Here is a 16,136-nt window from a genome sequence, read left to right on the forward strand (position 1 = left end):
TAGTTTGCTGGAGTGTGGGTCGGAGTTTGTCAACTGTAACAAGCGTTTATTTGCTCTTACGGACGCATCAATGTGCATGTAAAAGTATGTAGTGTATATATATTAACTGAAACAGAAATACGAAAAAATATACAGTGTCAGTATGTTACTAATTACATTGTAGACTAATGCAATATACAAGTAACCAGCTAATACTGCACAGCTTAAACATAAAAAGTTGTCTTGAAGAAACAAACTATTTACATACACCTGCGATCAAATTAAAGTACGAATATAGCCTGACTAACTCTATATAATCGTATGAATACTAACAAAGACGAATGTCTTCCAAGGCTCAAGTTTCTGGAGCACATTAAACGTGTTGAGCGAGTTGTACATGTACACGCTAAACTGAAAAGATAGCGTCCTTCAAAGACGAGAATTACGTCAAAGCTCCACTACTAGCCGCAGATGCTCTTGCAGGACTAAAACAAATCAAAACGCGCCACAGGATGATGTTTCGCTCTGACAATTTTTCCACCTCAGTTTTAACACTTTTCACTATGAAATACACTCTACTAAACTGGTCCGTGTCTCTTTTGGTCATTATCTTACGTTTGGAAACAGATATTAAATATGAAAAAACGACTTGTTATTTGATTTATGTTTTAAAATAGATTAAAAATACAGCTTGATTTTCTCGTTTGTATGTCTGGGACGGGTAATAGAAAGTTCAATAACAGTTTGATTTTCCTATTTTTATTTCAGAAATGAAAATAGGATATAGCAGGAGTCACCAATCGAAAAACCACCCGTATTTTTGTTTTGGATCGCGTTTTGCCTTTCTCATACTGGCCAACAGATGGCGACAGCGTGACGTCTGAAAACGATGCAGTGTTCTGCAACAATGATCCATCAATATCCTAAATTCCACACTTGGAGAAAAAGAAAGAAAGACAGTAAGAAAGAAAAAAAAGAAAGAAATGAGGAAAGAAAAACATTTAAAAAATAACGTAGTAAGAAATGAAACGTTGCAGAAATTTAACAAATGAAAATTAGACATTGAGTTGTGGTTCAACAGCTTTATGAAAAACACAAGCTATATATATTAAATGAAAAAAAATCATGAAAGAGGCCTGGACAAAAAAAAAAAGATGGTGCCCATGATGATGGTGATTATTATTATTATTATACTCGCATTACAAGACGGGTACCAGAAATTATCTCCACGTGTGGTTACTGTTTGTGGAATTTGGGCTGCAGATGGTTATAAAGAAGACGTTATCGTTTTTAGACGCCAGTGTTGTCATCTCCTGGCCAGTATGAGAAATGTTCGCAGTGACAACGTCCGGCAATCCAAAACAAAATTATGGGCCGTTTTTCGATTGGTGTCTCTTGCCATAATCCTATTTTCGTTTCTGAAATAAAAATTTCAAATCAAACTGTGATTGAACTTTTCCTTATCCGTCCCAGACATCCAAACGAGAAAATCAAGCTGTATTTTAAAATGAAAATCAAATAACGAGTCGTTTTTCTATTTTTAATATCTGTTTCCAAACGTATTATTCAATGACCAAAAGAGACACGGGCGTAAACTAACTGATCTCTTAGCAAATATGAACTTATTTACAAGTTTTAATGAACATATGACACCTGTGAAATACAAAATGAAATATAATGCCTCATTGCCTCTTCGCCGGAAGACAAGATTGACAGTCGTTTTTAATAAATCGAAACACCCAAATGTAAAAGGTTTTCTTTTTTTGTTGTCTGGAACGAGTAAGTAAAAGTCTAAAAACAGTTAGATCTTCAATTTTTATTTCTAAAACGAATGGAATATACAGTACGAGACACAAATCGAAAAATGGCTCGCTTATTTGTTTTAGATAATAGGTGTTGTCACCGACAACATTTCTCAAACTGACCAGGAGATGGCCACAGCGTGCCGTCTGCGTGGAAATAATCACTTAAAATGAAAACAGCAAATAGATAGAAGGGGTTCTTTCGTGTAAATTGTTTATGATCACGGTCATCTTGTGGTTAATTTGTGGTATGAAATGAACAAAGGCAATATGGTATGGTATTTAGGCCTATGTTAAAACTATTTCAGCGTTTACAAACGATGGGGCAAGAATATGTGCTCATGGATGTTTTTTGTTTAGTTTTTTTTCTAAATAAACTTTTATTAGGATTTTTTCTCTCCTTTTAGTTGATTGGATGTGTGTGTGCTTCTGAAATAATATACAAAAAAACTGCCTGAATTCGTATATCCCAGCAAGAAATGACTAATATCTTTAAATACCATTCTTAATTGCTATAATGAACAATTTTGCCATGTTCTGTTTATTCGTTTAAAAAAAGTTTATATATATATATATATAGTTATAACTCCACAACCGAATTGGAGAACAACAAAATCTTGGAATTGGAATGAAAGAAGCTTCTGAATTATTGTAGTACTGTAATTATAGTACAATTAGTACTCGCCTGTTAGAACACTTGCACATGTTTTGAACCAACAGGCTCTCAGACAGGCAGCTAAAATCATTAAAGACCCCTCTCACATACTTGACCCCGCATTTCAGTGGCTCCCCTCCGGGCGGCGCCTTCGAGAAGGAGAGACACTTTTGTCCCCAAAGCAATTTTGTTTTTTTAATTCCAGTAGCTAATACTTTTTAACACACCTACAGATCTTCTTCTTAATATATACTATACATACATATACATATTGTTGAGTCACTTTATTGATATGTATTGTATATATTTATATTATGTGTATCTTCATTTATACTTTTTATTCTCTTTTAAATGTAATTCTGCTCAGTTGCTGCTATTTCCCAATTGCCCCTCAGGGGATGAATAAAGTTGAATTGAATTGAATTATAGTGGATGCCCGAGCACCAAATTAAAAATACAAGATGGAGCCAGAGAAAGGGCCGATTTTTCCCCGCAGATCACTTCATTAATGTCTTACTGTGAGGTTTACACTGACAGTTTTAAGAAATATATCTAAAGGTGGGTTGGGTGACTTTTATGTTTGTTTGGATATTGTTTGTAATGTCGCTCGGCAGTGTTGGGCCCTCAACTTTTTATCTTGGACATCACTGACATTTGTGCGGCGGTCTGTCTTGTCAGAGATTTTACCCAATAAAAAAAGGCTTTGGGTAACGGCTTGAACTTTGTCACAACACCACAAGTTTGGATAGTTGATATGATCGTTTGTGATTGAATCAGCTAAATTCGGTTATATGTGTCGGAAGTTCTTTCCAACTTTTCCTTGGAGAAAAGTACAATTGTGACATCCCTGAGCGAGAATGAAAACATCACAGTCCGGTCTTGCCAGCAGACAAGTACACTTAATCAGTACCTACAACTCAACTCAACTTTATTTATGGTGCACTAACGTAGGAAAAGTCAGGAACCATCAACTGTGCGCTTTATTACCGGCTTTATCCACAGGAAACCATTCCTGGCATTTAAGGTCTTCCAAAAATACACAAAGGGGCACTTCTTAGACCCCTTGTCAGCCGCATCAACTCTCTGACTTCTAATATTGTTAATTATGCGGTCAACATCGAAGCACCCTCGGTGGGCAATACGCCACATCACGTCTAAAGTGAGAGATCGAAAGGTGGACAAAATGGAACGATGGGATCCACGTCAAGGTGTCCCAATTAAGCAATTAAGATATACAAAGAGCCTACATGTTACCGCTGGGAACAAAAAGAGATATGAAATGACTGCACAGACTGCAAACGACTGACAGCATCCTCGCACATTTCAAGTTTCATCCCATTAAAGCATAAACATGTTCCTGACAATGTTTTCCTGTGACTTTTTACATTTCTGACTTCAAGCCTCTCAAGCAACAGGGAAGGAGAAGCAATTTGCTTTGAACTTCTAATACCGGTAATAAATATAGACCACTGTGAGCTGCTTGGAAGTTAGACAACAGGAATGTGCTAATCCATCATGTTGTTTTTTTGTTCCGGCTGAACCCTGGTGTGAATTCTTGTCGCGGGATCAATAGAGTAAACCTCTGCTCTTGTGCTCGTCGGCCCAAAAAATAATTAGTCAGCTTTCTTGGCACTGTCAGGAAATGTTTCACTTGAGTTTTATATCAGGTGTGCGGGGAGAGCGGTAGGGTGGTGGTGTGGTGGGGTACTTGTAAGCTATATAAATGCCCCCCAAAAAAAGCAAAGCTAACGGAACAGAAGCTGAGAACGGTCCTCGATTTCATTTTGGCATTAAGAAATACCCAAAGGTGAGCATACTATACTGCATTGTGTTTCCGTGTGATTTTAAATTAATTTAATTATCAAAATAAACGTCATTAAATATGTTACTACAATTATCCCATCAGATGGATCGTCCAGGGCTACTCTTGATCTTACTGCTGTCCTCAAGTGTTCACGGTTTCCAGTACACTGAACTGGCGAACTATGTGGACAGTCATCAAGAAGAGTACGTTGAGGTACAGTATCTTTTCAATGTTCTTTTCATTTAGTTTATAGTAGCTCTTTTAGCTCTCCTGGTGAAAAGTAACAGTAGCCTATAAAAAAAAAAAATATTGCTTGTGTTTGTGTCGTCTACAATATTGTAACCCTAAGATGTTTTTTTGTTTTTTTTGCGGAGGCTGGGTAAAAGGCTGGCTACAAAATAGTTGAAGTTTATGATGTTTTCTGGCGTCTTCATGACTAAATAAACCAAACACGGCAGGACAGGATTCAAGCACGTCTCTCTTTTCCTTCCTTTCGGCTTGCTCGGTTACACCTATCTCTCTCTCTCTCTCTCTCTCTCTCTTGCGCTCATGACATGCGCAGTACACAAAACACTTCAGCATGTAAACTAAAATACAAAACCAAAAGTAACAATTCACAAAACAAATGAGTAGTCAATTGCAAGTAAATAAAAATACACATTTGCAAACTACGTGTTACAATATCATTGAATGACTCATTCCTGCATGTGTGTGTACTGCCACTGACAGGGCTGGACTTGAACCGTATTTAACTAAATAATTGTGTGTTTCACATAACATACATAGCATAGAGGCACGAATGGATGTTTACAAATCTAAGACTTGAGAAATGATATATCATTGGGTTAATGTGTCCGTTGGATTTGATATCTTTGTCTGTGTGAGATTCTAATTATTTATTTCTTGTCCATATGTTAGGCTCTGCGGGAATGGGTAGCTGTTGAAAGTGATTCCAGCAACATCCTGAAGAGATCAGATTTACATCACATGATGGATTTGACAGCAGAAAAGCTCCGGCAAATGGGAGGAAACGTCCATTTAATCGACATTGGTAATCAAGAGGTTAGTTAAACGTGTAAAAACAAACTGACGGTGCCCCAAGAGAGAACCCATTCATGTAGACTGAGAACAAGAAAACTTCACTATACAAATATGGTTAGGTAATGGTTGTAAAACACAATATACTGTATGTGCACTTGCACTGTATATAATCTGTTTTTATGACTTGGAGGCAGTCCTGCTGACGTAAAACAAGGAAATGGGCGTGCGCATCGCTTTGGTAACGCCCACTTCTGTTGACCAATCAGATGACAGATATCAAAGAGGGTTGCTGTTTATAATTTTTCTCTCCCGAGGTTGTCTCGAAAACTTTAGAGCACCTTGAAGAAAAAATGAGCCGAGGCTGAGATTCAAACCCAGAACCTACCGATTGACAAGCTAACCACCAACTCCCAGTGCTGCTCTGAAATGTTTCAAATTAAAATGGTATGTCTGTTTGTATCTGCAGCAGCCTGGCGGCAAGATCTTGATGTTGCCAAAAGTTGTGACTGCTCAGTTTGGGAATGACTCCAACAAGCACACCGTGTGTATTTACGGCCATACAGATGTCCAACCAGCAAAACTCGAGGATGGCTGGGCAACTGATCCATTCAACCTCACTGAAGTCAATGGTAACAGCTTTGAATGTTTTTTTGTGTGCAATATGTCATGTACAGAGACCAACAACAAAAAAAATCATTCCTAAACATTCAACAAACACTATACAAATAAATTCATGTATTTATGTATTTTTGTTTTTACAGGTAATCTATATGGCAGAGGAGCATCCGACAACAAAGCTCCAGTTTTAGCTTGGATTCATGCTGTGGAGGCTTACAAATCCCTTAATATGGTGTAACAATGTTCATAATATCAATACCAATATTGATTTAGCTGTCCTTTGAAAGGTTGATGGGGTCAAACTACGACCAACTTTTTAGTGTCTGCAAAAGAGGACGTTTCTCATTGCACTGTTGATTGCCCTGAAAACGACAAATCGGCATATCATGAAGCATCAGGTTTCATGGTATGGAAACAAGAAGCCGAAATGAGTTTCCATCGCAGGGTATCGAGGCTCTCCTTCAGAGATATGGCCAAGGTTATTATAGTTTGGGAATTTTTTATTTCGTTTTGATTTTTAAATGTAGTTAGTTTTAATTCGTTTTCAAGGTGGTTCTGTTAGTTTTTATTAGTTTTCATAAATGCTTAGTTTTAGTATAGTTTGAGTTAGTTTCAGTATTAGTTTTAGCAACAAAAAAAAAAGTGTATTACTTGTGCGTGATATTTAAAAAAACAACATGGGAGCGACGTCATCTGAAGGTGCTTTTCTATTGGCTGCTGCTAGATGATGTCACTTTTGTGTGACACGCTTTCGAATGTCCTTATTGCGCTTAATATCCAAATAAATGTACTTAAAATCACATTTAAAATCATCCCCAAAGGCTCATGCATAAAATGTATTACCAAAGACTGAAACAAAGGACATTTTTTGCTACAATTATAGTAAGTTTTAGTTAGTTTTGTAAACATAAAATGTAGTTTCAGTTAGTTTTCGGTAAAAAAAAAAGAAAGAAGCATTTTCGTTTTTACTTTATTTTGTTCACGAAATTGTTTTTTTTAATTTTTGTTTTTTTGTTAGTTTTAGTTAACTAAAATAACCTTGGTCTGGGCTTACCTGCCCCCACGACCTGACCCCGGGTAAGTGGATGCGAAATAAGGTAGAACAGGGCCTATATGAGTATCATGACAGTACAGGTAAACGTTTGAATCGGTAATATTCGCATTCCTCATTGTCTTCATGATTTTAGAAAAACAGGGAAGTTTTAAAACTTATATTTAACAGAAAAGGTTAAGTGTTTGGTCTGAATACAGGTTCAAGTATTCTGGTTCAGGTTCAGGTCGGCAGGAAAATCCGTCATCAACATAAATGCAAAATCAGATCTAATCTTCCATTTATTTTCATTTTTGCTTACCAGGAATTACCAGTAAATGTGAAATTCGTCGTTGAGGGCATGGAGGAAACCGGCTCCAATGGTCTGGATGCAATGATTCAGTCACACAAAGACACTTTCTTCTCTGACGTGGATTACATCATCATTTCTGACTGTGGCTGGCTCAGCAGGAAACCAGCTCTGACCTACGGCACGCGGGGCAACTGCTATTTCTTTGCTGAGGTTGTATGAGCACGTGGATTCGAGAGCCAAACGACAACGAAAAAGCTATGCCTAATTCAAACCCCTTTTACGTTTGCAGGTTGACGGCCCTAAGCAGGACTTACATTCTGGTGTTTATGGAGGCACCGTAATAGAGCCCATGACTGATCTCATTGGCCTTCTTGGTGAGTATGTTGTATCATTTACTTCATATATATATATATATATATATATATATATATATGGGTGTGCCCAAAAAATCGATTCTCATAAGAATCGCAATTCTCATTTAGTACGATTCAGAATAGATTTTAAGTGTCCCAAAATCTATTTTATTTAAATAAATTTATACTGTCTTGCCTTTGCTTGTGTGTGCCTTTATTTAGAGCACTGTTCATGTTGTACCCGGTTTGGCCACTGAGGGGCAGTGTGGTTCCACGCGGTCTAATACACTGTTAAGTTGGAGCCACATTAGAGAGTAGAAGGAAAAAGTCACGATCAAGGTATTCCAATAAAAGTTTTTTTTTTTCAGCGTGGAGCCGTTCTTTTGAGTGATAAAAGTGCCGCGAGTAGCGCGCTAATTAGCATTAGCGAGTCAGACTGGAGTAGATCATTACAATTCCCTTCACATCTATAAATTGAAGCAAAAATCATTGTCAATCAAATCATTTTGAATAAAAAAAATCGCTCTTAACCAAAAATCGATTCTGAATCAAATCGCAGACCCAAAAATCGGAATCGAATCGCGATACATTCAAAGATCCCCGCCCCTATATATATATATATATATAGTAAATGTATTGTTAATTGCAAATGGCGGTGTTCTAGAAGGCAAAACCATAAAATCCACATCTTCCACTCTGCAGACACTCTAATAAGCCCGAGTGGCAATATTTTGATTCCTGGGATCAATGAGGCTGTAGCTCCCCTCTATGATGAAGAATGGAAAATGATGCAAGATATCCAGTTTGACCTTGACAACTACAAAAGCAAAATTGGTGTCAGCGAGCTCATGTACAGTAACAAGGTGGCAACACATTTGAATATTTTTGCATATTTTTGTATCAAGCAAGATGAATTTGCCAAGAACTTTGTTCTCTGTAGGTGGACTTGTTGGCTCATAGGTGGCGCTATCCAACTGTCTCCATCCACGGCATCGAGGGAGCATTCTCTGACCCTGGCACTAAAACCGTCATCCCAGCTAAGGTTACTGGTAAATTCTCCATTAGACAAGTTCCTAATATGGAACCCGCAGAGGTCCAAAAACAGGTGAGTCTGCTTTGTTAGATATAAAATAAATGCCATTGTAATTAACATCTTACAATGATTTCTTGAAAAAACTTGCATCATTTCCTTATTGATTCTTTATTGAAGGTCACAGATTACCTGCATTCAATGTTTGCCAAGAGGAAGAGTCCCAACAAATTAAAAGTCACAATGGTGATTGGAGCAAGGCCTTGGTTGGCTGATCCTCAAGATCTTCTTTATGAGGCCGGCAAAGTAGCTGTCAAGAGAGGTTTTCTATTATTCACTACTTAAATGGGAAGTCAACTTTAAACATTTCTTGACAATAATATGTGACTTCACTAGTCCAAACATGACATTCTGATTATTATGACATTTGTGGAATATGAGTTACGCAGCAAAATACAGCTGTATTTATCCATCTCAGGTGGCGGCCATTTTGCCACTTGCTGTCGACGGAAGATGACGTCACAGTTGCTCAGGGCTCAGGCCACGACCAATCACAGCTCACCTGTTTTCTGAAGTTGAGCTGTGATTGGTTGTGGACCTGAGCAACTGTGACGTCATTTTCACTCAACAAAGTGGCAAAATGGCCGCCTTCTGATATGGATTAAAAACGGCTAGATTTTGCTGCTTGTCTCATATTCCATTAATGCAATAAAAACCAGAATAACATATTATTGTCATGATATATGTATATATTTAGAATCATAGAAACATATACATGTCCTACACTTATATGAGAGTGGGATCAATCGAAATGAATGCCTTTAAATTCAGGTCGTCATGATAAATCAGAATACTGTCCGTATAATACAGTATGTATAATTAACAATTTTTTTTTTAAACATTCGATCCCATCTTATACATGATCTTTTTTTGCAGTTTTCAATACGTTTCCCGATTTGATCCGTGAGGGCGGGACCATCCCTATCGCCAAAACCTTCCAAACTGTGACGGGAAAAAGCATCATCATGTTACCCATCGGTGGCTTTGACGACGGGCTGCACTCGCAGAATGAGAAAATAAGCAGGTTTGACTCCAGCATTGATCACATGACATATTCTGAATTATTTTTGACATTGACATGACTAGTAAGGAGATAGTGGCCTTTAAGGTTGTTGATAATGAGCTTGAGATTTTTTTTTTTAAACTGATATCAGTAAACCCACAACTAATTATGATTACCTTCATTAAAAAAAATAATGATGAATTTTAATAAAACACTTATTTTCCCTTTCTTCCCAGGTACAACTATATCGAAGGGACCAAGTTATTTATTGCATACCTGTATGAAGTGTCACAGATTGAGAAGAGCCGCGTGTAAGACATTTCCTGGCCTTCAGTTGAATAATAAATTGTGTTATTGTTAGTAGACAAAATTTCATTTACACTTTAATGGCTGACATCAATAATTAGATGGACATTTCTGCCCTTTGAGCATGTTAGCTTTTCAAATGGTTTCTTGTAGCAGAATGTGTATTCAATTTCCCTTGAGGAATGATGAGTCTAATAAAACCATACTACAAAAAAACGGTGTTTCATTGTTTTAGAAAATATTAGCCGCAGCGTATGCTGTCAAAAAGTAGGACCAGAGGATGACGTTGTGAGGATGTAAATAGTCCTTCATTTCCTTCCTCTCCTTGAGCTGTTACCTTGTGAGTATCGCTGATGGTCCAGTATTTGCGGGGCTTTAGGCCTATGATGACAAAAAAATATAGACAATGTTTTCCCTCACTTGTAGCCAGGTCTTGATGATGACGAAAACAACCAGAGGTCCAGAAAGTAAAAACCTTGCCACGGTTTGGTTTAGTCACAGCTAGGGGCTTCTACTCAAAATGGCGGGTGATAGAGTAGACAATATTATTGTACTCTTTGCGTGTTCCAATAAATTTAAGTTGAGATTCTGGTGAAGAAGTTCCTTTGCAAAGGTATAATTATTCAGAAGCTTCTGATCACATATATGAAGTCACCCAAGCAGTGATCCGTTCAAAATGTGTCTCCTCGAGCACACAGCACATTTATTGAAAATCAGTGAATACAGGAAATCGCCTCTCCCCTCCCCTTAGCAAGTTCTCAAAAGTACAAAATCAGATTAGACTTCAACAGCAGTATACCAGCCTGTCCTTGGACTTTCTTTGACCGAACAGAGACTCCTACAAACACTACTCCCTTTAGATAATAAAGAAAATAAACCTGTTACCTTCCTCTTTCCCAGGCAAAAGAACAAAGGACTATAGATTGACTTAACATATGAATTAACTGTTGTCTTATTATTACACAGCTCTAACTAATATCCAAAATGGTTAAAATATAAATCGAAACAGAAAAACAATGTTAATAATCTAACACGGGTAAATGGAATCATAGAAGCACTAAAGCCAAACTGTGGCAAGAACTTATCTCCATTTGCTCCGCATGGTTTGAATCTGTGTACTAAATGCTAATGCGCTATGCTAGTTTGTAGCGGTACCACTACGTGGGACTTGGGAGCTAGCATATTCTTTTTGTCATCCAAGAGAGGCTTTTATCTTGATCAGAATATTCCGCTTGTTCTCTATTCTTTGCTGTAGTTGTTCCTGTGGTGGTTGTTTTCATCTTCTGCCCTCATCGTATCAAGTTGAAAGTTTTTCAAGTTGGTCTGGGAGGAGCTCTCGGCTCAGCCGTCGTGTGTATCGTAAAACAATTTTGCATCAAAAACAGTTAGCTTTCAAATGCTTCTCAGTCTCAGCATAAAAGTATGGTTTCCTGGAAATATTACAACTTTAATAAAATCATTGAAAATATTTATGTCAGTGTCCAGTATACACATTCATTCCTTTATTGAGAGCCAGTAAAGTAAACATGACCATCTTATTGCATATGGAGGTATTTCCGCTATTAGCGAATCTGCAAGTCACTAAGGTAAAAAAATAAAATAACTCAGAACATGAACTCTGTTTTTCGTAATACGTTTTTTTCAGCCTGTTTTTCGTAATAATTTTTTTCCTGGTTTTTTGAGTATTTTTTTCTTCTGTTTTTTAAAATTTTTTGAGCCTGTTTTTCGGAATTTTTTTTTTCCATTTTTTTTAAATAAATGTTTTTCAGTTTTTTATTTTATTTTTGTTTTCAGCCTGTTTTTCGGAATATTTTTTGACAGAAAAAAATATTCAGTAAAACAGAAAAGAATATTCAGAAAAACAGAAAATGAAAATAAAAATACTCAAAAAACCCAAAGCTCCCTAAAAAAATTGTCAGAAAAACAGGAGTTGTTTTGTTTTTTTCAAGTGAATGCAATACGCTTCCGTAGGAAAGTTCTCGGTAAATAGTATTTCAGAAGTGTGTATTAAACTGGTAGCCTCTTACATTCATCAGTATTTAAAAAGTAGCTTTCAGTTAAAAAAATAATAATTGGTGACCACTGCTCTAGAATCTTCTGACATATGAAAAACAAATCGAGGCAGCTTTACATAGAACACATTTTCTTTCTTTAGATCCAAAAAAATAATATATTTAATGGGTTAAAAGAACATAATTTTTGATGCTTTGTGAATGAACATTCCACCTGTCGTCAACTGGAATGACATGAATATGAACATTATGGATACCAGTGTGCTTTAAAACTTCATGTCTTGAAGTAGGTTTTCTCTTTGAATAGTCCATCCTAACAAACCAAAAAATATACATAACAAAAATTATATATCAATAGATGCTATGTCATTACAATAGTCTTTATATTATCTTGCACGATAATGGAAAAAAAAACCCCTACAGAACAGCGCTAAGGAAAAAAAATTCAAGTAGATCAGTCACATCCAGATACATATATATTTGCTGAACAAATTAAAAAAAAACAAATATCTGTCATTGCATTTTAGATAACGGTGACCATGCAGGGTGTCAACATAGTCTGGCTATACTGCAAATCATTTGTTCAATAAACTTTCGGACAGCCAGCAGCTAAATCAAAATGGCTGTTAAAACGTTGCTTTACCTGTGACAAATGCAAACAGAGGTAAACACAACTTGAAGCCTGAACGTCTACAACGAGTCACTCAACATAGAACAATAAAATAGTAACGCTTGTGTGGCAATGGAGGGTGCTACATCGAAATCAATGGGATGGTTTGTAACAGAGATGCTGAAAGATAAGTTTGAAAATAAGCAGACATGCCAGCAGAATAATAATGATAAAAAAGTCCTACAATCCTACTTTTTGTTGAATTATCAAATTCAGCCAAATGTAATGAGTCAGTTCTAAATAAGAAATATTAAATAAACAAAAAAAAATCCCCACTTTATCTAAAGGCACTGATTTGTAATCTTCCATTACCAATTGATAAAATATTTGCCAAATAACCAAAAATAGCTTTTGGGGGTTTGACACCTGATATTTTTCACTCGGTATGAGTTTGATGCATGTTCTGCTGAGACTCACTAAAATACAAATTGATAGAATTAGTTCTCACATATTTTGTGAGCAAAGGCGGAAGGTGAACTACAAAAATGTTCACATCTTAACAGTCCCAAATTTCTCTTCACAGCATGCTTATTAGTCACACATCGATACAAACAGTGCTACTTGGAACTGAGATGTATTCCTAATCTTTTTGTCCTTTACATTTATACAGACCTGCCAAAAAAAGAGGTAAAATAGTAATCGTGATACTGTCATTTCTTCACTTTGATGTCATATTTCTATGGGGTATAGATGCCACGGACTTCCGACTTCCGGGTTTCACACGTCAGCGCCGTTTTGGCCGCGTTCCAAAACGGGAGCGGCCAACCGAGGGGCACAAGGGCGGCCACAAACACAGCGCTGACGTTAGATACCCGGAAGTCGGAAGTCCCGCCTCCTCCGTGGCATATACCCCGCACTGGCTTTTGGTGCATCAAAAAGTCAATTATCTGTATTCAGACATGGATTTTTGAATATGTTCTGAATCGAAGTTAGGGCAACACAAGGGTTGTTAAACATTATTATAGACAGTATCCCAAATGTCAACCTGCAAAATTGTGGCAGAAGAAAAGCCACGCATGAGATAAAGAGAATAAGTAAGATCAATTTAGAGAGGACAGTCCACAATTGAGGACGATGTTTTCCACAAAACCATCTGATTGTTGTTGGGTTTTTTTTTATGTGCAAAAACAACTTGACTGCTATATTAAACATTGAAGAGGCACAATGCTACAACGCTACGCTTGCTTACACGTTAATTATTTTTAATAATATATCATTTTATTTCTTCAGAAAATGTCGGAAGTTACCGACAACAGGACACGAATGCGAAGAGTCAAACATTCAGACTGTTAAGACTATTATAAAAAGATGTGTTGAAAAATGAAAACTCTTTGCAAATGAATGAGGAAGGACAAAACATATTCTGTATTGTCGGCCAATTAAAAAAATAATCAACATTTCAAGAGTGCTCATAAACCACCTTCAGACCACCTCCTCAAAATTATATATATATAAAAATAATAATAATAATAATACAAAAAACAACAACAACCAAAAACACGTTCTTTCTGTTCTTGCTGCTATGCTGTTTCGTCTTGTCTTTACACGCCTCTGACAGCAGAGGGCAGTGACAGCATCTCACAGTTAAAAATAATGCCAACAGCGGAGAAGTCCAGCACCCTCAAAGGTCACTCCCAGTTGGATGAGTGCAAAACAAAAGGAGACAATCAACACATCATGCCAAGAGAAGTTCCAAGCAGACTCCAGTTGTCAGAGAGCGTTCAAGTGGTCTACACGGGAGTGGCTTCATTGTCATGTTGATCGTCCACAAGAGGGCGACGGCCTTCACTTGAGCTGCGAGATTCCAAATCTTGGAGGGTGACCGAGTCCCCAGCTTAACGACGACCAGTTTTTGCAAAAAAAAAAGAAAAAAAAAGCATCCACGCAAATGGCAGTGTTCGTGTTCATCCTCTCGACTCGGCGTGCAATTCGGTAACATTCAAACGCACCCCAAAATGAATCCAATAAATCAGCAGTATCTGGCGGACTTGCATCAACAACAACAAAAAAAAAACAGCAATAAAACACCAGTCAATTCACAAACTTCTTAGAAGAATCAACCAATATCAACATTCGCTCTGCTTTGGGCAGAGTCAGGTCAAGTGAGGGGGGGGGGGGGGGGGGTTGTGTGTCAAATGATGGGCGGTGTCATAAGGCCACAACGGTGCACGGGTGTTTGAGTTTACAAGGCAGCACTCCTCTGTTGAGCTGATAGAACTCCACCAACTGGATCAGGTCGGTGAATTTGGTGGCACCATCGTCAAGGCTGAAGAAGACTTGGCCGTCCTCTTCACACTGCGGAGGCAAACGTTAAACTGGCATTATTATTTGATGTGTAATCTGATGACATGTGAATGGAAGGTAGTCAGCAGTGCATAGCTTGTGTGTAGGGAGAGACCGATTATCGGCATCGGCCAAGTCTGAAGCCCGATAAAGCCCGTATTGGTATCGAACATCCCTACTTTATGTTTCAAATAAAAAGTTGTTTTGTTTTAATTTCAACATTAACTCATTCACTGCCATTGACGGCTTTAGATGTCAAAAATTCATTTGAACTATTAGTTTAAATTTTAAAATTAAACTTTAAATCGCGTCAGGCGATTAAAATGTTTAATGGCAATTAATCGCATTACTTCAATAGTTAACTCATGATTAAACACACATTTTATATTTGTATTTCCACAAAAAAAATCTAGATTACTCTTGTTAACAAAAGTGGGAAAATTGTTAAACTAATAGAAATAGTTCAAATGAATTTTTGACGTCTATAGCCGTCAATGGCAGTGAATAAACTAATATTTTCTCTTTCACTGCAAATGAATATCGGCTTGAAATATCAGTTATTGGCCGGCTTGACTACTAATAATCGGTATCGACATTGAATTACTTGTATGTACTGTGCATTTACTGACAACAAAAGTGAGTACACCCCTAAGTGAAATTGTCCATATTAGGCCCAATTAGCCATTTTTCCACTTGGTGTCATGTGACTCATTAGTGTTACAAGCTCTCAGATGTGACTGGGGAGAATGATGTTAAATTTAGTTTGATTGCCGTCACACTCTCACACTAGTCACTTGAAGTTCAATGTGACATCTTGTGACTTTCTTTTACTCTCTATTAACTCATTCACTGCCATTGACGGCTATAGACGTCAAAAATTCATTTCTTCATTCGTTTAACTTTTTAAGAGTATAAAAACTTAGAACAGATATAAAATTTGTGATTAATCGTGAGTTAACTATTGAAGTCATGCAATTAATTACAATATATTTTTTTAATCGCCTGTCGCAATTTATAAAAAGAAAAGAAAAGATTATTAAAAATTAGGGGCATGAAGCAATTACATTTTTTAATCGTAATTAATTTCATGACTTCACTAGTTAACTCACGACGAATCGCACATTTGATATCTGTTCTAAATGTACAATAAAAAATTCTAGGTTTTCATACTCTTGTT

General features: G+C 37.0%; 2 protein-coding genes across 7 annotated transcripts in view; one reads left to right on the plus strand and one right to left on the minus strand.

The window, feature by feature from the left end:
• The first annotated feature begins 4,098 nt into the window (after nt 1-4,098).
• cndp1 (carnosine dipeptidase 1) lies at nt 4,099-10,204 on the plus strand. Its single transcript, XM_086079383.1, has 12 exons — nt 4,099-4,243; nt 4,343-4,453; nt 5,159-5,302; nt 5,748-5,910; nt 6,043-6,131; nt 7,255-7,452; nt 7,532-7,616; nt 8,298-8,458; nt 8,536-8,700; nt 8,806-8,947; nt 9,562-9,709; nt 9,925-10,204. Exons 1-12 carry the CDS (start codon nt 4,160-4,162, stop codon nt 10,001-10,003), a joined length of 1,569 nt encoding a protein of 522 aa, XP_085935509.1. The 5' UTR covers nt 4,099-4,159; the 3' UTR covers nt 10,004-10,204.
• A 1,916-nt stretch (nt 10,205-12,120) lies between these two features.
• Nucleotides 12,121-16,136, minus strand: part of grb10b (growth factor receptor-bound protein 10b) — a 70,804-nt gene continuing 66,788 nt past the window's right edge. For all 6 annotated transcript variants that reach the window (XM_086078719.1, XM_086078716.1, XM_086078717.1 and 3 more), the window contains exon 17: nt 12,121-14,971. In XM_086078719.1, the coding sequence (XP_085934845.1) occupies nt 14,825-14,971 (147 nt within the window). In that variant the 3' untranslated portion in view covers nt 12,121-14,824. The remainder of the gene's footprint in view (nt 14,972-16,136) is intronic.

The sequence above is a fragment of the Leptonotus elevatus genome, chromosome 6 (assembly GCF_054856555.1).
Source record: "Leptonotus elevatus isolate MCC_2025b chromosome 6, RoL_Lele_1.0, whole genome shotgun sequence".
In the NCBI taxonomy this organism is placed as follows: Eukaryota; Metazoa; Chordata; class Actinopteri; order Syngnathiformes; family Syngnathidae; genus Leptonotus; species Leptonotus elevatus.